Here is a 25294-nt window from a genome sequence, read left to right as displayed (position 1 = left end):
ATTCTATTGGCGACGGGAGGGTTGAGAATGCCCCTACATGCCAGCGGGGATTGGGGGGATGGAGAATGGGGGAGCCAGCCGGCAGACCTCCATATCAGGCTGCCTGCTCAATATCGTGACCCATCTAATAGCAGGATTCAGAATGGAATCCCTCGAGCTCCCCATCATGCATAAATTTGCATGGCAAGTGAGAGTAAATCGCTCCTGGCTGCCGGTCCTAGCGCCACGCAGACCAGGGGTGATCCTACTCCGGTGGGAGAACTTAGTCTCGGAAACGGAGAAACCAGCCCAATATTACATTTGCAGAAAATAAGGGACAATTTTGTACTGTGTGCCCATCCCATCAGAACTGGATTGAGTTTGCTTAAACTAATTTCACATGAGTAAAACATGGGAACGTTTGCATCCCATCATCTGAAATAGCATAAACCCAAGTCTCACTGATATAAGCTGCCATTTATTAGCCATTTAGTCTTGTTAGGTTATGAAAAGTTAAATAATTGTTGCAAGAATAACACTTAATTAGGTACCTAATTAAGATACAGGCAGCACGGTAGCACAGTGGTTAGTACTGTTGCTTCACAGCACCAGGGTCCCAGGTTCGATTCCCACTTGAGTCACTGTCTGTGCGGAGTCTGCACGTTCTCCCTATGTCTGCGTGGCTTTCCTCCGGGTGCTCCGATTTCCTCCCACAAGTCCCAACTGACATGCTGTTCGGTGAATTGGACATTCTGAATTCTCCCTCTGTGTACCCGACAGGCGCCGGAATGTGGCAACTAGGGGCTTTTACAGTAACTCCATTGCCGTGCTAATGTAAGCCTACTTCTGACAATAAAGATTATTATTATTATAGAACTATTGAATTGCCGTATAAGATTCTAAGACAATTGTTTGAATATATAATTTAGCCCCATCCCTGGAGAAAAGAAAGCATATTTTTTCCAAAGATCTAATTTATACCGTGTACCTTGTTTTGTTGCCTTATGTCTAAATTTCTGTGCGTTTTAATGTTCATCACTTCATATTGCCGCACCACCCATTTGACACTCTAAGGCATGCACTCGCTAACATGATGCTTGCATTATGATATGCATTCCAGACTTCATTATTAAACTGTTTGCATTGAGTTGAATTGTTGCTGTCTTCTAAATATGGTAAATATTATTTGTCTAATGTGCTCAACTTTCCTCACACATGCCATTAACATGTGGTAAGAATTGCTATTGTTCAGGATAATCTCTCATGGTCTTGGAATGAGGCTCTGATGAGAGAGTCGCTGCTCTTTTCTCAACCCGCCATTTACCCCATTAGGAAAACTATGTGAGTAACAACAGATTACTATTCGCACCTACTCATGACTGAGTAGTCACTCTGCTGCTCTTTATGCTGGGAAATTTGGAGGATAACCAAACATTGCAATTCACTGAAGTTCAGAAGAATGAGGGGGGGATCTCATAGAAACCTATAAAATTGTAACAGAACTAGACAGGAAGGATATTCCCAATGGTGGGTTTGTCCAGAACCAGTCTGAGGATATGGGTAGACCATTTAGGACAGAGATGAGGAGAAAGTTCCTCACCAGAGATTGGATAAAAGCTTTGACAAAGAGTCATCGGACTCGAAACGTTAGCTCTTTTCTCTCCCTACAGATGGTGCCAGACTTGCTGAGATTTTCCAGCATTTTCACTCACCAGAGATTGGTTGGCTTGTGGAATTTGTTACCACAGGAAGGAGTTGAGGCCAAAATATTGAAATCTTTCAAGAAGCAATTAGATATAGCACTTGGGGCAAAGGGGAACAATGGATATGAGGGGAGGCAGTGGCATAGTGGTATTATCACTGGGCTAGGAATCCAAAGACCGAGGCTAATGCTCTGGGGGCCAGGGTTCAAATCCCGCCATGGCAGTTGGTGAAATTTGAATTCAATAAAAATTAAAAAGTCTAAACCATGAAACTATTGTCTTGTCGTAAAAACCTGTGTGGTTCACTAATGCCCTTTAGGGAAGGAAATCTGCTGTCCTTGCCTTGTCTGGCCTACATGTCACTCCAGACCCACAGCAATAAGGTTGACTCTTAAATGCCTTCAGGGATGGGCAATAAATGCTGTCCCAGCCAGCGATGCCTGTATCCGAATAATAATAAAAAGAAAGCAGGATTAGGCTGTTGAGTTGGATGATCCGCCATGATCATAATGAATGGCGGAGCAGCTCAAAGGGCCAAATGGCCTCCTACTGCACCTATTTTATATGCTTCTACGTAATATGTTAGCAGCATTTTCAGTCCTGAATATTATAAACTCAACTCTTTCTTTTAAAATATAAATATTTCAAGTGGTGTTCATCATGGAACAGTACTGATTCATCAGCTGGTGTGGGGGGGGGGGGGGGGGGGGGGGGGGTGAGTATGGGTAGCTCTCTGGATCTTTCCTCACTCAAGTTTGTCTTGATGCCGTGAGACTTCATGGGGTCCAGAGTCAAATGTTGAGGACTCCCAAGGCAAATCCCTCCCAACTGTAATTTACTGCTGTCGGTGGGACAGGACATGCCTGGAACATGATTTGCAAGCTACGATTCTGTGAGTATGACTATGTGACGCTGTTGCTTGACTAGTTTGTGAGACCGCTTTCCCAATTTAGGCACTGGCTCCCAGATGTTAGAAAGGAGGAATTTGCAGGGTCGACAGTCCTGGATGTTCCGTTGACGTTTTCGCTGCATACGTTGATGTCAGGTAGTCCGTCCGGTTTCAATCATTTCAGACTTTGCAGTGGTTTGATACAATTGAGTGGCTTGCTAGGCCATTTCAGGGAGCATTTACCAGTGAACCACATTACTGTTGGTCTGGAGTCTAGAATATCCAGACCCGGCAAGGTTGGCAGGTTTCTGCCCTGAACCAGATGGATATTTCCAACAATCGACAATGGTTTCTTGGTCACCATAACCGCAGCTAGCTTTTAATTGCAAATTTATTAATAGAATTTAAATTCCACAACCTGCCATGGTGCCATTTGAAGCTGTGTCCCCAGAGCATTGGCCAGAGCCTCTGGATTGCTAGTCTCGCATCATTCCCACTGTGACATCACGTCCGCAACAAGATTTTCATCCTGAGTTAGGGTTTTCCAATCCCATTTTCAGTCCTGCCTGCCGCAGGAATTTGAGCAGGGGTGGAAAGTTTGACGGACCAGCAAAAGATCCATTGACTTTGGGTGGGAATTTCCTGTCTCGTGGCAGGAGGGACTGGAAATTCCTGTTCCCAATGAGATTTATCTGTCTCACAATAGTTTGTCACTTTGTCAATAATTGATGCAAGGAGGATAAGGAAAATAGCTTATAATGCCGAGTGTTAAATACATAACATCATGCTTTTGGAATTTGCATCCCCTGTTGGGGAGTCAAATCTATGAATAGAGATTTTTTAAGTACAATGTGAAAATGTTGGGAAAGTCATACATCCGTCATGATTTGTGGGTTCCAATATGATAGTAGTGATTAACATTAGAACCGTAATTTAGTATCCGTTTCTCCTTTATTTTGACAAAGCATATATTCTTCACCATTCAAAGCATAGGCTTTTGCATGTCCATGCCAGGGGAGCATGAAAAATATGTCTGTTTGCTGCCCACTGCCTTTCCACCCATCCCCGAACTGACCTGCATAATATGCTAGGGGCAGCTGCCGAAATCCACAGCCCACCTGTCATATGCAGAAAACTAATTAAAGGTCATTCAGGCTTGACCAGGATATTATGCTGCCCATGAATTACGAGAGGGAGATATTAGGGAATTAAGGTCAGGAATGGGATTGAAAAGGTAGTAGGCAATTTTGGGGTTAACAGAGAGAGAAAAAAAAACTGCTAGCAACGGAAGTCAAAGGAATGCTCCCACACCTAGCCTGAATTACACTGTCTCATTTAGATTTAAACTCGTTAGTGGAAATATGCAGGATGCACCTGTTTAGACAGGATGATTCATTCGATATTCATTCTCCTTCGGGACACTCGTTTGACCAGCCATTAGTCCATTAGAGTCTGATGGTCTTTCTTCCGTATCTGGGAGGTTAGTTGCATATCAATAGCATGGCTCTGTCCTTTTGTATAAACGGGAGCAGGAAATCAAACAGAAAATGTCTGGAGACCGCAGGAGAGAACTATTGTTTGAGGGGCTGGGCAGAGCTCGAGAGAGATAAAGAATCCTGTTTGAACCGGTGGGGAGAATGATTTGAAAAAAACACCGAAAGAAGTAGTGGAAAGCTCCCTCAGAGGTGGGCTTTCAAAGGGGGCTCTGAAGGAACGTCACTAACAGCAGAAAATTGCATCCTAAATACAAGTATTACCGTTGACCACCTGTCTAAGTGGAATGAGAGCTGTATGTTCATTTGAAGTGCTGTTTATTTGGAACTCGTATTTGGGTTAAGAAATTACATGTAATCTGTTATTGTTAGGGTTGAAATTCAAAAGTTTAAATATTGTTTCCTTTTTTCTTTTGTTCTAATAGTTTGTTTATAAAATAACCACACCTATTTCTTATGTTATCACTTCTGGACCGAATTTATTTTTACGCACTGCCTAACAAACATTATTGTTCTGGTCCAATATCTTAGCCACTGCTGAGAGCTGACCAGGTGTCAGTAACATCATGCCATAATATGGTTGATGCGAGCAGGGCATTTGTTTGTTCCCGAGATGAAAAAGTAAAGGAGGTGGAGGGCACCTAATATGGGGATTCTGCTGTGTGTATTAGGGGCGGCATCCCACCCACTTCTCACCACCTCTGCTTATTGGATCCCTCTCCGCCCTATAGGTCCAGAGCTTGCCTATCTCTGGCAGCCATCCCGCTAATCCTTACAGTTTTGGAAAGGGGCTCTTGGGGGTCAGACTTCCTCACACTGGGTATTTCCTGCTATGGAATGCGTTGTGCCTTTGGGACAGGCTTCTTTCCGGCATGTCCGCTGTTGGCAGATCTTCCTTCTACCGGGGATGAGCAGTCTGACCCCTCAATCTCTCACCCCACCACCCCCCAACCCCCTGTAGAATCCAGCCCCACATCTCCTCGTGAAGTGCTCTCTATTTGAAACTCAGTAATTTAAGCTTCTACCTTCTGCATAATTAATCTACAGTGTGTTTTAGACAACTTGAATAGAAATAATTCTTTAAAAATATACAGTATTACGTGATTTAATTTGCTGCTGCTTTCTTTTAGATGCAGTTGCCATCCATTAGTTAGGTGGCTTCTCAGGTAGTTGTGATGAATGTTACATCATTAGGAATATTCACCTGAGGAAGGAGCAGTGCTCCGAAAGCTAGTGTTTGAAATAAACATATTGGACTTTAACCTGGTGTTCTAAGACTTCTTATTGTGCTCACCCCAGTCCAACGCCGGCATCTCCACATCTTGTGAATATAGAATCATAGAATAGAATCATAGAATTTACAGTGCAGAAGGAGGCCATTCGGCCCATCGAGTCTGCACCGGCTCTTGGAAAGAGCACCCTACCCAAGGTCAACACCTCCAGCCTATCCCCATAACCCAGTAACCCCACCCAACACTAAGGGCAATTTTGGTCACTAAGGGCAATTTAGCATGGCCAATCCACCTAACCTGCACATCTTTGGACTGTGGGAGGAAACCCATGCACACATGGGGAGGATGTGCAGACTCCGCACAGGCAGTGACCCAAGCCGGAATCGAACCTGGGACCCTGGAGCTGTGAAGCATTTGTTCTATCCACAATGCTACCGTGCTGTCCCTGGGACCTCTGCTCTTTGCAGTTTTTATAAATGACTTGGATGAGGAAGTGGAAGGGTGGGTTAGTAAGTTTGCCGATGACATGAAGGTTGGTGGAGTGGTAGATAGTGTTGAGGGTTGTTGCAGGTTACAACAGGACATTGACAGGATGCAGAGCTGGGCTGAGAAGTGGCAGATGGAGTTCAACCCTGATAAATGTGAAGTGATTCATTTTGGAAGGTTGAATTTGAATGCTGAATACAGGGTTAAATGGCAGGATTCTTGGACGTGTGGAGGAACAGAGGGATCTTGGGGTCCACGTGCATAGATTACTCAAAGTTGTCACCCAGGTTGATAGGGTTGTTAAGGAGGCATATGGTGTGTTGGCTTTCATTAACGGGGGATTAAGTTTAAGAGCCGCAAGGTTTTGCTGTAGCTTTATAAAACTCTAGTTAGACCACACTTGGAGTATTGTGTCCAATTCTGGTCGCCTCATTATAGGAAGGATGTGGATGCTTTGGAGAGAGTACAGAGGAGATTTACCAGCATGCTGCCTGGCTGGAGGGCATGTCTTATGAAGAAAGGTTGAGGGAGCTAGGGCTTTTCTCACTGGAGCGAAGAAGGCAGAGAGGTAACTTGATAGAGGTGTACAAAGGTGATGAGAGGCATGAATAGAGTGGATGGGCAGAGACTTTTCCCCAGGGTGGAAATAGCTGTCACGATGGGACAAAATTTTAATGTGATTGGAGGAAGGTATAGGGGAAATGTCAGAAGTAGGTTATTTACACAGAGTAGTGGGTTTGTGGAGTGCACTGCCAGCAGAGGTGGTGGAGTCAGAGTCATTAGGGACATTTAAGCGACTCTTAGACAGGCACATGGACGGCAGTAAATTGAAGGGGTGTAAGTTAGGTTGATCTTAGATTAGGATAAATGGTCGGCACAACATTGTGGGCTGAAGAGCCTGTACTATATTGTACTGTTCTATGTTCTATATCGTTCATCTGCACACATGCTGTCAGATCTTTGTATAATAATGCCACAAACTTAGATCCAATCCCAAACATCTCCAGCACCGCAAACAAATAACTCCACTCCACTCAGTCAGATTTAAGGTATTTATAATTTGTTTTTATTTTGCTTTTTTAGCTCACATTCCCCAGTCGAAGTGGTAAAAAAAAGTAGCTGGACCCAAATTTCTGCAACATTACCAAACAACCACCTAAAAGTTCACAGGAACATGAAGGGCTAAATTTGCGTTCCACACTGAGCACTATTGGCACTAAAAAGATATCCATTTATAATAACATGTTTCATGACACGGAAATTGAACCAGCATTTTTTCACCCTGAAACTAAACAGTGCTTCAATACAACCCTTGTACTGGTATCTTTTGCTCTGTGCAAACTTCAGGTAGTTAATCCCATAACACTTGACTGCTCCAATCAGTGGATTATTTGTTTTGACTCAGTGTATACCAGCACAATTAAATCAAAGATCAATTTGGAGAGCAGAAGGCAAAAATATAGTTGATGTTGATCTTCACCCCTTCTCAGTATAGCGACTGTACTATTGAGATATTTTTCATTTTCTACGTTATCTTTCCTGTCTGAATAAACTTTCCAAATTAAGGATGTCATGGACCTTTGCCCATGAGGAACTAGATTGAAAAATGCTAATCAAAGTTCGCATTCGACCCCACAGCCAGAGAAAAAGACTTTCAAACCATTGTTTTGCACAGGTTTAAACCTAGGTTTCAAAGATGAAAGAACACTGTGATAATCAACCTGGATATCAAATCACTTCAGTTTTTATGCTTTCATGGGATGCGACAGTGTCCCCATCTCTAATTACATGTGATAAGGTACTGGTGGGCGCCTTCTTGAACCTCTGCGGTCTATCTGGTGTGAGTACGTCCACAGTGTTGTTGGAAAGGGAATTCCAAATTCGTGAGCCAGCAACTGTGACATAGTTCCAAGTCAAGATGGTAGGTGACGTGGGGGGGGGGGGGGGGGGGGGGGGGGGGGGCAGGAAGAGGGGGGAGAGGAAGGGGGGACATCCAGGTGGTGACGTTCCCATTTGTCTACTACCCTTGGCCCTTTCATTTCCTAGATTTGAAGGTGCTGTTGAAGTTAACTATTTTGTTTTCAACTGACTCTTAAAAGTGTTAACTCATGCATGGTATATAGTTTGATGAATACATGGTGACCTGTCTTTGTGTGCTTATGTTTGTTGGTAAATTACTAGGAAGGAATCGCAGATGAGCCCACTAATGCATTTGTCAAAAATCTAAGCAGGAGAGATTGTTGGATTGTAATCAGGAGCAGCAGAAATTGCGACTTATCCACTCTCCCTATTCTCATCCAGCCAAGGATGCTGATCTCACCACTCTGCCCAACGTTAGTTAAGTCACCGAAACCAGGATCCCAATATTCAAGGATAGACAGGGAGGAGGTGTAGTAGATGAGTAAGAGTATCTTGGATGCCCTGTCAAATTTAAAGCAGGATCGGATTTAAATATTTTGGATAGATTTTCAAAGTCGTGGAGACTCTGTGGGCCTTTAAAAATGGCGGACGGGACCTGGATTTTGTCATCCACCCCCATTTCTGACAGATCACATGTTTACCTGCAAGGGAAAGGGGCTGGCACGTGACTCGCATGAGGGAAACCCAAACTCAGCAGGGTCATTTGAACTCAGCGAAAGGGCCTTAACCTTCAGTGTGGGAGTTATACATTTTTTTTTTTAAAGAGTGGTTGTAAGTGCTCTTGAAGGGCTTATGCAGTCTGTAGAACTGTCAAGCTGTGAAGTCATTTAAATCACCAGTGCTTTAAAATGAAATAAAACAGCCTGCTGTGTTAGTGAGTCGTAAAAAGAAATACTAAAACTGAATTTTATTTAAACCCACAGCCTTTAATTTTAAGAACAAAAGGCTACCTGTCAGTGATAGTATTTAAAAATATGTTCTAGCAGTTACAATGGCTGTTTGTTAATGTAGGAGCTATCATTATACCATTATTAATGCTTAACTGCATTTCACAACCTGTCAGCAGTAACAAAGATCTCGTTGAAGATTTCTTCTTTTGAGATGCAACTTTGAAGAACCGGTTAATATTTAATTGGTGAATAGTAAGAAAGATAGGGGCAGTGCAATGATATGTGTATAGGTACGCCAGTGAAGGGTTAATTATTACATCTCCATGTAATTCAAACACTAGAGGGCACCCTAAGGTCCCGGTATAAATATCAGACCTCTGGGAATGCTGGGTGGTTAGCAGAGGAGAAGTATTGATCACAGCATGAGGAGTAGTTTTGATTAGAGAGTTAACACAAGGTCATCATTAGTTAATACTATATTATAGATTTCTGTTTAACAGATTCAACCGTACTTTATTAGTAGTTATAGCTCAGTAGTGTGTGCAAACTTTATTCAATTAATCGTTATTCAATAAATTAATTTTGCTTCAATCTAAAGATTAGTAGTTTCTTCATCATCAACTCATCAGACCATTCTGGATCAAAAGGCAAAGAATAATGACATATTACCACAAAGCGTAATATAACAGGCAGCACCGTGGCACAGTGGGTAGCACTGCTGCCTCATAGTACCAGGGACCCGTGTTCAATTCTAACCTTGGGTGACTGTGTGGTGTTTGCACATTCTCCCCATGTTTGCGTGGGTTTCTTCCGAGTGCTCTGGTTTCCTCCCACAGCCCAAAGATGTGCAGGCTAGGTGGATTGGCCATGTAAAAATGCCCCTTGGTGTCCAAAAATGTGTGTAGGTTAGGTTAAGGGGTTATTTGGACAGGGCTGGGAAATGTGCTTAGTGAATTTCTCTTTCAGTGGGTAGGTGCAGACTCAATTGGCCAAATGGCAGCCTCCTGCACTGTAAGGATATGATACAGGCACAGCACGAGCTAGATTAGTTACTTGCACTGATATAGAACATTGAAGACAACTGGAAGTACATTCAGTGCCACATTTTGCTGCCATGATAGGAATTGCTTTCTGGCAAGTTTGGGCCACCAAGCTCACTGTTAGCGCAACTGTCTGTTGTAATGTCTCCAACTTTTTTATGGTTTATATCATTTTGACACAAGTCTCTTATAACCTGTACAACTATTGCCCATTATCTCGTTATGAGAAAGACTTCCATGTTCTAGGGTTAGGCTAATGGAGTGAGTGAAGGACTAAATTGGAGGCTTTCCAAAGTTCTGGATCACTCCACTGGACATTGGGCGAGATTTTACGGCCCTTCCCATTGGCGGCATTTTTCAGTCCTACTGACGGTGACTGTCATGTGCGAACAACGGTTGACAGTGATGACACCAGAAGATCTCGCCGACGGCCAATAGTGGGCCACTGCAACCAAGCGTGCCACGGGGTTGCTGAAAATCCCACCCATTCTTTATTATTCATAGAATCTAAAGTGCAGAAGGAGGCCATTCAGCCCATCAAATCTGCACTGGCCCTTGGAAAGAGCACCTCACTTAAGTCCACACCTCCACCCTACCCTGTAACCCAGTAACTTTTTTCTTGTTTTTTTTTGGACACTACGTGCAATTCAGCATGGCCAATCTACCTAACCTGCACATCTTTGGACTGTGGGAAGAAACCAGAGCACTCGGAGGAAACCCACGCAGACACAGGGAGCACGTGCAAACTCCACACAGTCACCCAAGGATGGAATTGAACCCGGGTCCCTGGTACTATGATTTTATGGAAACATAATGTTCTGAAGGGGGTTGACAGTGTAAATACTGGATGTTGCCTCCAGTATGGACTCCAGAACGAATGCAATGGTCTCAGAATAAGGGGTTGGCCATTTAAGATGGACATAAGGTGGAATTTCTTTTGAGGTCAGGAATCATTTGAATTCTCTTCCACAGTGAACTTTGGAAGTTGGTCATTGAATATATTCAAGTCTGAGATAGATTTTTGAACTATGGTTGAGTTAAGGGTTAAGGGGAAGATGGAGGATAGTGAACTTGAGGCCCAGAGCAAATCTGCCATTATCTTATTGAGTGGTGAAGAGGCTTGAGGGGCCAATGTTTCTGTTCCTCGTGTGCTTGTGTAACATTTTAAGGATACATGTAGCTCAAAACTGGGATCTTGAACAACTCTTGTTTCAAATTATAGTATTCAGCTGGTCAGTAATGCAGAAGATTTCAAACTGCTGCTAATCCTTGCAGTTCTTTACTCCCTGTAAACTGCATATAGTAACTTTTTTCCACAATATTTTCTCCTAACAGAGTCCTTAGCTAGGCCACGGCGGACTGTTTTCACACGTGCAATGGAGGCTTGTGATCTACACTGGCAGGATAGTCATCTTCAGCGTATTATTAGTTGTGATTTTTATGTGTCACCCTCTTACCAGAGAGAGAGTGAGAGCCTTCTTTTCAACGCACATGGGCAGCCTCTGTGGTTAGGTAAAGTATACAATTTACTTTGCTTTTAAAATCTTTTGCCTTGCTCTTAACTCCTCGGCCGTCACAAAAAATGGCCTCATACTAATTCCTCTCCAAACTTTTCTCATACTCGTAGAACACGTTCCCACTGCCTGTGCCAGAGTGGATGCCCTACGTTCCCATGGTTATCCTAAAGAAGCTCTCCGGTTAGCTGTTGCAATCATCAATACACTCCGTCTACAGCAGCAACGGCAGCTAGAAATTTATAAACATCAAAAGAAAGGTGAGTCCTGTAATAAGTGTCACAAAGCAGCTTCTTGTAGGACAGATTAAATGTGCAAATAACTTTGCTGTATATGGAACAAAACCCATAAATGCTGGAACTCTCAAACTAAAATGAAAATGCTGGAAACTCTGGAGATCAGGCAGCATCTGCGGAGAGAACAGATGAGCTAAAATTCTGGCTGTAGATCTTAGTCCAATGTTCACCTCCAAATTTTTAACTTTTCTGTGTTCTCTGCAGATGTTGGCTGACCTGCTGAGAGTTTGAGGTTTCTGTTAAATTGAGCCTGGAGATTTCAGTTAACTTCGTAATGATGGCAGAGAGTCTGGAAGGTTCCCTCATGCATTGACAAGTTGTCACGGGACTCGTTGAAGAAGTTTTAATTTGTGTATTCACTCATATTTGAGAGTTACGTCGAGTTTTTTGATGCATTGTGCAACCTGAAAATGTGTTTTAAGATGTAAAGTAGCACCTTGCTGTAGACAGGCCTTCTTTGTTGTTTGGTAATGGGAAGAAGAAGATTCGGCAGTATTCTCTCCTCAGCCCCATCTAGATGGATTCAGAACCAACTGCTGCCTTTTGATACTGCTGATCAGCCTGTGCTGCTGCAGAGTCTATCTTCACAGTAGCAGACAAACTCTCCACCTCACCTGGCTGCAGAACCATTTCAAAAGAATACTTGTAATGTATTTCATTTTCTATGCAATTTGCAAACTCCTAGGAATATAGGAACAGAGGTAGGCCCTCAAGCTGTTTCACCATTCGGCTGATTTTGTGAACTAACTCCACATACATGTGGCAGTGTTCCATATCCATGTATTTGCCCATGTCCGTTTAATACGTTTGATTAACAGAAATCTATCAGTCTCGGATTTAAAATTAACAACTGACCCAGCATTTAACTGCTATTTGTGGAAGAGTGTTCCAATGTTTTACTATCATTTGTGTTGGAAGTGTTTCTTGGCTTCCCTCCTGAAAAATCTGGCTCGTATTTTCAGACAATGCCATCCTCACCCAACCAGCCAGGTTCCCCCAACCAGCGGAAATAGTTTCTCTCTCTCTCTCTCTCTCTCTACCTATCAGTTCCCCGTTATTTATTTGAAACTTTCATCAAATCGCCCCTTATCCTTAACTCCAGGGAGTCCGATACTGGTTACTGTAATTGCTCCTTGTAAATTCATGCTTGGCGAGGTATCATTCTAGTAAATCTATGCTGCACTAGCTCTGAAGGAAATATATCCATCCTAAGGTGTGGTGGCCAGAACTAAATTGTGTTCCTAGTTTGGTAAAACCACTGTTTTGTACAGTTGCAGCATAACTTCTAACCCCTTGTTTCCTAGCCTTCTGCATATAAAGGCCAGTAGTCTATTTGCCCTTTAAAATTTTTTTGTACCTTTTCGTGACATCTGAACCTACATAAACTCTTAAGTTTCTTTGGTTCCCCGCTTTTTCTGGCTTCTCATTATTTAGAAAGTACTCTAATCTATCATTTTTAGCTCTAAAGTGGATGACTTCACACTTACCTACATCAAAATCTATTTGCTACAGTTTTGCCCATTCACTTAATCTATTAACAGCTCTTTTTATAATTTTATTTTTCCACGTGCATTGCTTACAATACCACTTATCTTTGTGTCATCTGCAAACTTGGATAAGTGACTTTCTGCCTCATCATCAAATTTGTTAATACATTCAATGTAATGTTGAGGCCCCAACACAGACCCCTGTGGGGGCACTGCTAGTCACAACATAGCAATGAGAGTATTATCAACGTCACTCTGCCCAACACCCAATCATTTTCCCTCAATACCATCAGCTTTAGCTAACAGAGCTAGGGGCTTTATTGAATGTCTTCTGAAAGTCTGTGTAAATAACATGCATCGACATTCTCCTGCCCACGACCTAGCCACCTCTTCAAAAATTCAATCATCAGGCATGATCTACCCTTTACAAATCCATGCTGACCCTCTAATCAGCTATTTTTGTAAATTTAGAATGCCCAATTCATTTTTTCTCAATTAAGGGGCAATTTAGCGTAGCAAATCCACCTACCCTACACATCTTTGGGTTGTGGGGGTGAGACACATGCAGACAGGAGAAGAATGTGCAAACTCCACACGGGCAGTGACCCAGGGCCGGGATCGAACCCGAGTCCTCGGTGCCATGAGGCAGCAGTGCTAACCACTGCGCCGCCGTGCTGCCCAGCTAAGATTTTTTTGAGATGCTCAGTCATTCCATCTGCAATTATAGACTCTAGTAATTTTCTGACAACACATGTTAGGTTAACCAGTCTGTGAACCCCTGGTTTCCTTCTGTCACCTTCCTTAAATTGCACAGAGATATGTACAACTTCACAATCTAAATGACCATTTCCTGAATCAAGAGAACTTTGGAAGATTATTGTTAGGGCATCAGTTTACTGCAATGTTCTCACTTACTTTGTTTAAAACACTTGGATGAAAGCCATCTGATCTTGGCGGTTTATCACTCCTTACTGCCAGCATTTTCTTTGTTACTTTTAATTAGCTTGTGTTAAGTTTGGTGAGCCAGTGATTCAATATTAGTTTCATGGGATGTCCAACATGTTATCCTCTTCCTCAACTGTAAATACCGATGTGAAGTAATTACTGATCATGTCTACCACTTCCTTATCTTCTATCTATCAACCATTGTCAGATTTTAAGGGCTCCACATTGCTTTTAACTACTGTCCTTTTCTCTTTTTTTGGGTAATTTTACTCAAAATTTTAACATTTAAAACTCACAAAATTACAAAGTAAAACCAACCTCCCCACCTCCCCTCCTCTTCCCCGCCGCCAGCAGTTGACTGTAACCAGCTCCTTGACATGTAGTATAAACAAACCCTATCTCTTATGGAACCCCTCACTCACCCCCCTCACAGCAACTTTCACCTTTTCCAAATAGAGGAACTCCATTAAATCCCCCAGCCACATCGAGGCACAGGGTGGAGAAACCGACCTCCACCCCAACAGGACCCGGCTACGAGTGATCAATGAGGCGAAAGCTAAAACATCAGCAACTCTGGCACGTCTGACACCCCAAATCTGTCCCCCAGGGGACTGGGCTCTGATGCGATCATCAATTCACTCGAGACATGAGTAGAAGTAAACTGTGGCTTTAATCAATTTAGAACAGTGCCTACCTGCAACTGAACCAATACTGAGAAACGCCTACAGGACGACTGCTCTTTATACCTCCCTTCAAGGGGACGAGTCATGCCCCAACATGTTCCACTATGGATAATGCCATACAGTGGCCCATAGGAGAAGCCCACAAGGGCAACAGCATAGCACAGATCCAAATACAAGGGCAACCGCACAGATATAAATACACTGGTGGATTATTGGTATAATACATTCACCACATTCACCCTCTGTTAAAAAAAAAATGAAGTCCGGCGGGGGTGACGGGTTCGTAAGTTCAGCCGGTCCGGTGCACGGATTGTGCGCTGTGATCGCCGAAGCTCTGCCGTTGTTGCTGGCCCGGGTGTCAAACTCGTCCGTGCTGGCATCGGTAGTGAGGGCGCCGGGACGGGTACAGATGTGGACTCCGGGAGCGTCTCTTCTGGAGCTTCATTCCTGTGGATCGGTGAAGGGAGGATGGCGGGCGGGAGCCATATAGCGGCGGGGGCGCTGGTCATGGTAGGTTGGGCGGGATATGATGGAAGGGCGGTGGTGGTGGAACCGGCGGGCGCCAATTCCCAGAGGGAGACCATATCCTGTCGGCCATCAGGGTGTTCGATATAAGCGTACTGGGGGTTGGAGTGTAGGAGCTGGTCCCTCCCTATCAGAGGATCGGACTTGTGGCTCCTGACATGCTTTCTGAGTAGGACTGGCCCCGGTGTCTTCAGCCAGGACGGAAGCGAGGCCCCTGAGGTGGATTTCCTGGGGAAAACAAATAGGCGGTCATGAGGGGTCTCGTTTGTGGCCGTGCAAAGTAGGGACCTAATAGAGTGGAGCGCATTGAGGAGGACCTCCTGACAGTGAGAAACTGGGAGATTCCTGGACCGCAGGGTCAGTAGGACGGTCTTCCAGACCGCCTTCCAGACCGTAGCGTTCTTCCTATCCACCTGCCCGTTTCCCGGGGGTTATAACTGGTAGTCCTGCTCGAGGCGATGCCCTTACTGAGCAGGTACTGACGCAATTTGTCGCTCATGAACGACGAGCCCCGGTCACTGGACATAATTGGGGAAACCAAACAGGGTGAAGACACTATGTAGGGCTTTAATGACGGTGGACGTGGTCATGTCGGGACAAGGAATTGCAAAGGGGAAGCGGGAGAACTCATCAATAATATTGAGGAAATATGTATTGCAGTTATTGGAGGGGAGCGGCCCTTTGAAATCGATACTGAGGTGCTCAAAGGGCCAGGATGCCTTTGCCAGGTGGGCCTTATCTGGTCGATAGAAGTGTGGTTTACACTCCGCACAGATCTGGCAGTCCCTGGTCATGGCTCTGACATCCTCGGTGGAGTAGGGCAGGTTGTGGACCTTGATATAGTGGATAAGCCGGGTGACCCCAGGGTGGCAGAGGTCATCGTGGAAAGCCCGTAGTCGGTCACCTTGCGTGATGGTGTATGTCGAACATGAAGGCTACCGATCATTGGTTCAGTGACGAGGGTAAACCTCCTACCAGCGAGGTGGTGCCTCCAGTGCCGTACGGCTTCCATGATGGCTTGGGCCTCCTTCTCGACTGAGGAGTGCCGAATTTCAGAGGTGGTGAGGGTGCGCGAACAAAACGTTACCAGTCTGCCTGCTTGATTGATAGTTGGGGACCCACTGGGCATAATATGAAAAGAACCCGAGGCACCTCTTCAGGGCCTTGGGGCAGTGGGGGAGGGGAAGTTGCAGGAGGGGGCGCATACGATCAGGGTCGGGTTCTAGAACCCCGTTTTCCATGACATAGCTGAGGATGGCTCGTCTGCTCATGCGGAAAACGCATTTCTCCTTGTTGTGCGTGAGGTTTGGGCGGTTTGGAGAAATCTGTGGAGGTTGGCTTCGTGGTCCTGCTGATCATGGCCGCAGATGGTGACATTGTCCAAGTACGGAAATGTGGCCCGCAGCCCATACTGGTCGACCATTCGGTCCATTGTTCTTTAGAAGACCGAGACCCCGTTTGTGGCGTCAAAGGGGACCCGGAGGAAGTGGAAGAGGCAGCCGTCTGCCTCCAAAGCCGTGTAGTGGCGGTCCTCCGGGCGGATTGGGAGCTGATGGTATACAGACTTCAGATCCACCGCGGAGAACACCCGGTAGTGTGCGATCTGGTTTACCATGTCTGCAATCCGGGGGAGGGGGTACGCATCGAGTTGCGTGTACCGGTTTATGGTTTGGCTGTAATCTACAACCATCCGGTTCTTTTCCCCGGTTTGACAACCACCACCTGAGCTCTCCAGGGGCTATTGCTGGCCTCGATGACTCCCTCCCGCAAGAGTCGCTGGACCTCGGACCTGATAAAAGTCCTGTCCTTTATGCTATACTGCCTGCTTCTGGTAGCGACTGGTTTGCAGTCAGTGGTGAGGTTTGCGAAGAGTGGGGGAGGGTCGACTTTTAGGGTCGCGAGGCTACATATGGTAAGTGGGGGTAGGGGCCTCCCGAACTTCAGGGTTAGGCTCCTGAGGTTGCATTGGAAATCTAGTCCCAATAGGAGAGGAGCACAGAGGTCTGGGAGCACATATAATTTAAAATTGGCGAACGCGGCGCCCAGTATTGCTAGGGTTGCGGTATTTCACCCTCAGACCTGCACCAAGTGCGACCCAGAGGTGAGGGAGATGGTTTGGTGCGCCGGGTAAATTGTGAGCGAGCAGGACGGCACGGTGGCACAGTGGTTAGCATTGCTGCCTACGGCGCTGAGGACCCGGGTTCGAATCCCGGCCCTGGGTCACTGTCTGTGAGGAGTTGCACATTCTCCCCGTGTCTGTGTGGGTTTCGCCCCCACAACCCAAAGATGTGCAGGTTAGGTGGATTGGTCACGTTAAATTGCCCCTTAATTGGAAAAAATGAATTGGATATTCTAAATTTATTTAAAAAAAAAAAAAAAATTGTGAGCGAGCAGCGTCTTACCATGTCCGGGTGAATGAAGCTCTCTGTGGTCCCGGAGTCGAAAAGGCGTCTCGTGCCCGTTTACCCGGACCATCATCATGGTGCTCCGGAGGTGTTTGGGTCGCGACTGGTCCAGGGTGACCGCGGTGAGTTGTGGGTAGTCGGCCTGGTCGGAGGTGCTGGGCCAGCTCCGCGATGGCTGCCCTTGTTGATCGTTCGCGTCGAGCGGCGTAGCAGATGGCGGCCCCTGTTGGTCGAGCGTGGCGGGCGGTGAGGAAGATGGTGGCCCCCATGGATCGCACGTGGCCGGCCGCGTGGGGGAGGATGGCCAAGATGGCGGCCCCCGTGAGTCGCACGTGCTGTGAGGGCTGGAAGATGGCTGCCCCCGAGGCTGATGACGCGTCTGCAGGGGGCGGAGTCGGCAGGCACACTGCCACACTGCAGGGTCTGCGGGCCTGTGAGTTAGAGTTCTTGGACCTGGCCAGGCAAATTTTGGCAAAATGTCCTTTTCTCCCGCAGCTGCTGCAGTTCACGTTACGGGTCGGGCAGTGCTGCCGGGGGTGTTGGGACTGGCCGCAAAAATAGCAGGGTAGTCCCCTTTGATGGGCGGACGGCCGCGCGGCACAGGCCTGGGGCAGTCTTTGGTCGGGAGTCCACGAGGGGGTCGCGTGGTCAGCCGGGAACGTGTTAAGGCCCTGGAACGCTACTTCCAGAGAGGAGGATAACTTTACCGTCTGATCCAGGACCAGGGCCCTCTTTTCGAGTAGGCGCTGTCTCATATAGTTGGACCGAACTCCCGCCACGTAGATGTCTCGGACGGCGAGTTCCATAAGTTGAGTGGCCGTAACGGCCTGGTAGTTGCAGCCATAGGCGGAGTCCATACATGCCCCAACATGTTCCCCTATGGATAATGCCATACAGTGGCCCGTAGGAGAAGCCCACAAGGGCAACAGCATAGCACAGATCCAAATACAAGGGCAACAGCACAGATACAAATACACTGGTGGATTATTGGTATAATACATTCACCACAGGCTCTAAATCCATATGCAAGATCACCGACATGGTGCTGAAGAACAACCTCCAAAACTTCAGGCAGGACAAGAACATATGCATGTGAGTGGCTGGGCCCCTCCGACATCACTCAGAAATAACCTCCACCTCTTCAAACAACTGGCCCATCTTTGTCAGGTGCACTCTGTGTACAACCTTTAGCTGTATCAACCCAGCCTCGCAAATGAGGTTGAGACATGCACCCTCCGCAGCACCTCACACCACAGCCCCTCCTCCAGCGTCATCCTCAGCTCCTCCTCCCACTTAGCCTTCACCCTCTCCAGAGACGTCCTATGCTCCTCCACGATCCTCCCATAGGTCACCGAGATGACCCCTCCCTCCAACCCTATCGCCCCAGCAAAGAAGAGGGCGGAGCCACCAGAAAAGTCCGGGATACCTTTTTTGCAAAATTCCTGCATGTACCTGTAAACCTCCCCTCCCAGGATCCCAAACTTCTCTCCCAGCTCCTCCGAACTTGCAAAAAACCCTTCTAAAAATAAGTCCTTCATTTTAATCAGCCCTCGCACTGCACTTTTGTAGTTTTTGTTTTTGTGTTGATTTTGAGATCCATTGCAAGTTTCTTTTTATAGTTTTTTTAAATAGTTCATACAATGTTTTGTTGTCCTCTTCTGTTTTGTTTTTCTGTCATTGATTAGGATCTGTGCTTTTTTTCCCCATTTTTCTATGCTTTTCTTTTTCGCTTTATTTTGAATTTTTTAATCATGCGTGGATTTCTTTGGCAATTTGAGCTCTTCCCCTTCGGGGAAGCCTGCATCACATCAGTTCTTTTTTGAATACGTTCACTGTTCTGTCATTTAACCCAAAAAACAGATTTGCTCTGTTAATTGTGGACCATCTCTGTCTCATCCCATTGACATTGGCCTTGACTAAATCTAGAATTTTAGTAGCTGTTTGATGTTTCTCCCCTTTAAACACAGCATTGCACTCAATCATGTTGTGGTCACTATTAGATAAATGTTCATGTTCTGTTTAGCTACTAGCTAAATCTGGTTAATTGTTCATTTTTTTTGTATGAATTTAGAGGACCCAGTTCTTCTTTTTTCCAATTAAGGGGCAATTTAGCGTGGCCAATCCATCTAACCTGCACATCTTTGGGTCATGGGGGTCAGACCCATGCAAACGGCGAGAGAATGTGCAAACTCCGCACGGACAGTGACCCAAGGCTGGAATCGAACCAGGGTCCTCAGTGCTGTGAAACAGCAGTGCTAACCACTGCGCCACCGTGCCGCTTTAATTATTCATCATTAAATCGAATATGACATGCTCCCTTTTTCATTTTGGGCCAGATTGCTCCAGAAAACTATCCTGGACACACAGAATTTGGGCCTCACCATTTCTGATGCACAATCACAACCACAGCTGCACAATCCTACCATTAGATGTAAGTTGACAACCTACAAGTCCCCATAATTATACCTGCATCACCAGTGAACTCAGTGGGTAACACTCTGTCTTTGCTTTCCGGGTAAGCATTTGCGCTGCAATTGTCCAAAAGTGCTAAATTCCCCTGGGAAATTGCAGTGCGTTGGGAACTATTTGACAAAGTGATTTAAACCGTTAACTTACTCTGGAAAAGTTAGAAGAACTAAAACCTCCTCTAACTTCAGCTTAACTATTTTAATACCCAGGCTGATCCCCGCGTGGGGCCCACAAACGCGTTCACACACACACACATACGCAATCCCACAGGCGACTTCCCACCACCACCACCTGCACCCCACAGTATTCCTTGACACTCTCACCCACATGGGAACCTGGCCTGAACTGGTTGGACCCACCCCCCCGATATCTGACCTGACCCCTCCAGTCCAAACCGACTGGCTCCTCCATCCATGTCTAACCAATTCCCCAAATCCCATCCACTTATCTTAGATACTTACGCCTTGCCTGTCATTTCCAATGGGACCTTTAAGCTTACCTGCTTTATGACAGCAGTGCTGATTGTTTTAGACTTTGTTGCTTGGCCCCGGTGATCCCTGCACTGTCTCGATCTCACCAGGCCTGAGTTCTGAGAAAGGGTTTGAAGATAAGCGGGTACGGAGTGGCAATCCAACGCTGATTGTCACTCTGAGGAAGTTCTGGCCCAATCAATATGACAGTAATGCATGGAAGATTATTATACAGTGCGGCACTGTACAATGGGAATCAACTTATTAGTAAAGCAAATTCCCACTTATAAAATACTGATAGAACCATCAGAAGGGTCTAACAACTTCTTGTGTTCCTGCGAACACGTGCTAAATGTGGGCCACGTCAAGAGCACCTTGTAACCAGGGTACATAGTCTGCTCTTATTGGGTGGTTTTCCATTCATTCTGCAAGTCATGGGTTGTAAAGGCACTTCTAAATGGCACAGTGTGAGTGGACACATGTTCAATAAAAGCGGAGTAGGTATTTTATAAGCTTGGGAAAACGTAACTTCCATACTGAAAAAGGTTCTCACATTGGAGCTGCATGAACTTCATGTAACTCATCATTCCTGAAGAATGCCTGAATTTTGGAAATAAGCCATTAAATTTTCTGTAGTGAGAAAACTTAGGCTTGTCCCATTGTAATTGCTCCTCATGATCACATAAAGGAACTGATCATGGTAAAGGACGGCTGCCCTTTTTCTTTGCCTCAGCTGAAGGAAGATGTTAGTGGAGAATAAACTTCAAGGAACAAAATTAAAGGGGATGACAAAGTCTGTTGGAGAAAATAAATATGCTGTGTATGTCTCAGACTTGAATTCAGTCAGAAAATATTGCTGATTTGTTAGTGAATCTAAAGAATTTTTCATTGGCCAGCAGAAGCACCATTAATTTTTGATGCATTATTTCTTCTCAGAATTACTGCACAGAGGAGTAACTACAATTACAAATTTGGAAGGGTGGGTGGGTCATCCTTTGAATCCGATTGGGTGTCTCTTCATCACACTGACTGAAGCCTGTAGACTAGAGGATGAGAGTTCTATGGACACAACAGGTAAGAAAGTGTCCTCTTATTCATCGTTTGCACCCGTTTGTGTCAGTGGGGTTGGTATCTTTGCATTGTAGGATAACTACTATATGCAGAACCTATTTGGAAGCTGTTATTTCTTTATTTTAGTAGACAGAGATGGGTGACTGAGACCAGTTTTATGATTCTGATCTTGGGTACTTTAGATTCCTTGAATGAGATGTGCTCTTCTCCGATTAATTGTTCTCAATTATATCCTTGGTCACTTGGCATTTTTCCCATCTGAAACTAAATACATAGTGGTGAAAAGCGTGGTAAAGGGAAGAGTCAAAGAGACCAGTTTTCAACAGGGATGTTTTTTATTCTTGAAATAACCCAACTACAGTATGGTTTTGGTTCTTAATACACTACTAGCAATAGATAATTGAAGATTTGTTTAATGAGTATGGCCCATAACCACCAGGTTCCCTGCAATGATACCTGGACTATTTTTTTAAATGTTATGTACAGGAGAAATCTGTTAAACAAACGTGGAACTGGACATTGGTACATCCGAATGGGAATAGTGCTGGAAGTGGAGAATAAAGGGTGTGCATCCCAGCCAGGGTGTAGCTGCATACCACGTTGGAGCAGAAAAATGTTAAAATTGCACGTTTTGACATGCAAATGAGCAGTTCACAGCAATGTTGTTTGTTTTAAAATATTTTAAACCAGTGTCTAACATGATTTTTAATTGCCGCTGTTAATGGAAATTTCATTTCATTAAAATGAAATTCCTTTTTTAATCTGATGTGAGGAAGTGTGGGAGGGGGGGCATTAATATTTTGTTATACAAGAATGCAAATGAAATGCTGAAACCACAAGTTTATAAGGATTCTCAAGTTTTAACAGGCAAAAAGCTAGGATTTTAAAATGTTCCAGAATTAATTTATGGAACAGATGTTGACATTTTGTCCAGGATTTCTTTCGACTAATATTTATTTTACTCCCATTAGATTCTAGCAGTGATCTGAAGCCCGCTACCTACCAACATGTGGCTGTGTCTGGGTACCTAGATAGCAACGAATCCTACCTTACCCTTGCTATGGAGGTAGCGCTGATGGGCATGGGTCAGCAAAGAGTAATGCCTGAGGGCCTCTATGCACAAGACAAGGTCTGCCGCAATGAGGAGCAAATAATCTTCAAACTGCAGGAGCTTGAATTAGATGAAATGCTTGTACAGGTCCTCCGTAAGCAGTCTGTTATCTTATTAGAAGGTAAAACTAGTGTTTTCAATTAAATCTTTTTAAAGAAAGCAAATGAGCATTCACAGTTTCTCTGGGAAGACAAGTTAGAATGGTTGGTGTAGTAGTGCATTATAATGCTACTTTTTCAGCTCTGGTAACAGTAATGTGAGAATAATAATAATAATCTTTGTTGTCACAAGTAGGCTGACATTAACACTGCAATGAAGTTACTATGAAAAGCCCCTAGTCACCACATGTTCGGGTACACAGAGGGAGAATTCAGAATGTCCAAATTACCTAACAGCACGTCTTTCGGGACTTGTGGGAGGAAACTGGAGCACCTGGAGGAAACCCACGCAGACACCAGAACGTGCAGGCTCCACACAGACAGTGACTCAAACCGGGAATCGAACTGGGGACCGTAGATATGTGAAGCAACAGTGCTAACCACTGTGCTACTGTGCCACCTTGAGGCTAAATTCATGCAGTGTAGTTCCGGGCAGCACGGTAGCATGGTGGTTAACATAAATGCTTCACAGCTCCAGGGTCCCAGGTTCGGTTCCCGGCTGGGTCACTGTCTGTGCGGAGTCTGCACGTCCTCCCCGTGTGTGCGTGGGTTTCCTCCGGGTGCTCCGGTTTCCTCCCACAGTCCAAAGATGTGCGGGTTAGGTGGATTGGCCATGCTAAATTGCCCGTAGTGTCCTAAAAGTAAGGTTGGGGGGGTTGTTGGGTAACGGGTATTGGGTGGATACGTGGGTTTGAGTAGGGTGATCATTGCTCGGCACAACATCGAGGGCCGAAGGGCCTGTTCTGTGCTGTACTGTTCTATGTTCTATGTTCTAGTTTGACTTTGTTACTTTCAAAGTTAGAGATATCGCAGAAAGTGTTGTCTTCTTTGGGGTCTGCAGTTAATTACTTGCTTCAGAGGCTTAAGTAAATTCCAAGATAAAGGTTATAAGTAAGATAGGATGGCCAAGTTAATTATTCATATTTATGCTGTTCTTCAATGATTATCGGGCCCGACCTTGACTTGATGGTGCCTGGAAAGATATTTAATTTTGTTGTAATCTGAGAATTATATTTTTATGAACCATCTGCCATATAAATTGCTGCAGGAATATGCAGTCAGCTCCAGAAATCTCTTCTATTTCTGTTATAAAATTAATTTAAGGAACAGATGAAAACTTCAGAATCAGGGGAAATTACTTCAGTAAGAAAATACTTCATTTCGGCAGTGATTTTTCCAATACTGAAGTAAGACCTGTGCAAACTTTGAAGAAATGGTAGAAATTGCAGCATCTTTCCAAGATCTCTGTGAAACTTCTGTTAAAGTTATGTTAGAATATTGAGAGAATCCCCACCAAAACTTAATCCCTTAATCTCAGTTTGCAACAAAACTAATCTACAAAAATGTTAAAAAAATTTCAGAGGGGGAAGCTAAAGTATTTAATTGTTCAAAAATAGATTAATGTTCATTGTCAAGTTCCCCAAAGACAGCTCTTCAATTTCAGGATTAACTATATTAAATTGATAAGTATTTGCATAACACCTGCAGAAACATGGACATAAAAATGTCACCTTGCATGTAAAACTATTGCATGTAAAAATTCATCAGGCCATTCTTCCTTCTACTGAGCTGACAGCAATTCTGATTATTAACAGGAGGTCCTTTCAGCGGCCTGGGCGAAGTGATTCACCGGGAAAGCGTGCCAATGCATACTTTTGCAAAGTATCTTTTTTCAGCTTTACTGTCCCACGATGCTGACCTTGCATACAAACTAGCTTTAAGAGCAATGAGGTTTGTAATTTAATTAGAATATTAAATGCTGGTATTGGTTACATGCAATTTCTGACACCTTCTCTCTCTCTCTCTCTCTCTCTTCCCCCCCTCCCCCATAGTGTGCTTTGATACTATGTTAAGATATATGAGCAGCTACAGCCAATCATATATGTATATTTATCATTCTACTAAATACAGCAGGTGATTTGTGGGGTCATGGTAGCCACTATTGGATTGGCAAGCAAGAGCTTCAGGCCTAAAAGTAATAAGACCTAATATTTGAACAATCTGCATGAATATGAATGTGGCACTGGGAGCAGTGGAATAGTGGAAGGTACTCTGTCCCTCACATTGCAAGTATCTGGACATTAGTTCTGTGTGGTTGAATAAGGATGGGGGAAGGTTGCAAGCAGAGGCCAAGATTTATCTTCATAGGAAGGGTGACTAAAATGAAAACATGACGCTACATTCTTCTCCCAGAATGGCCCCTGCTCATTTGCTAGTTCCTGGTCATACCGTCTTAAAATTGGAAGAGATAAAAGGGTACTAACGCAGCACCTGGGGAATGCTCAGTTCACAAGCACCTGTTACACTGGATCTGTAACCTCTTTATCTATCCAAGGGCCTCTTTGAAATAGTGAACCTGGGCTTGTCTACAAACGGTGCAGGACACGGGCAAGCATCAGAGACGATGTAGGAGAGGATCTTCCTGGTCCTTTTCTTTCTTCAATGGAAGGACACTTATTTCCTTGGGTAGGCAGAGAGTCCGAAGTTAGGCCTTGAATCTGGATCTCCATCCATAGGTCAGCGATAAT

General features: G+C 44.8%; 1 protein-coding gene across 2 annotated transcripts in view; it reads left to right on the top strand.

Annotated features, from left to right (window-relative positions):
- The window catches only part of zswim5 (zinc finger, SWIM-type containing 5), a 272952-nt gene that overhangs the window by 228573 nt on the left and 19085 nt on the right, over nucleotides 1-25294 (top strand). For both annotated transcript variants that reach the window (XM_038794096.1, XM_038794097.1), the window contains exons 6-10: nucleotides 10968-11144; nucleotides 11260-11406; nucleotides 21363-21500; nucleotides 22469-22729; nucleotides 24362-24497. In XM_038794096.1, coding sequence (XP_038650024.1) covers nucleotides 10968-11144; nucleotides 11260-11406; nucleotides 21363-21500; nucleotides 22469-22729; nucleotides 24362-24497 — 859 coding nt within the window. The remainder of the gene's footprint in view (nucleotides 1-10967; nucleotides 11145-11259; nucleotides 11407-21362; nucleotides 21501-22468; nucleotides 22730-24361; nucleotides 24498-25294) is intronic.

The sequence above is a fragment of the Scyliorhinus canicula genome, chromosome 4 (assembly GCF_902713615.1).
Source record: "Scyliorhinus canicula chromosome 4, sScyCan1.1, whole genome shotgun sequence".
Classification (NCBI taxonomy): domain Eukaryota; kingdom Metazoa; phylum Chordata; class Chondrichthyes; order Carcharhiniformes; family Scyliorhinidae; genus Scyliorhinus; species Scyliorhinus canicula.
The sequence above is the reverse complement of the archived record's forward strand: the minus strand, read 5'-3'. Positions and strand labels throughout refer to the sequence as shown.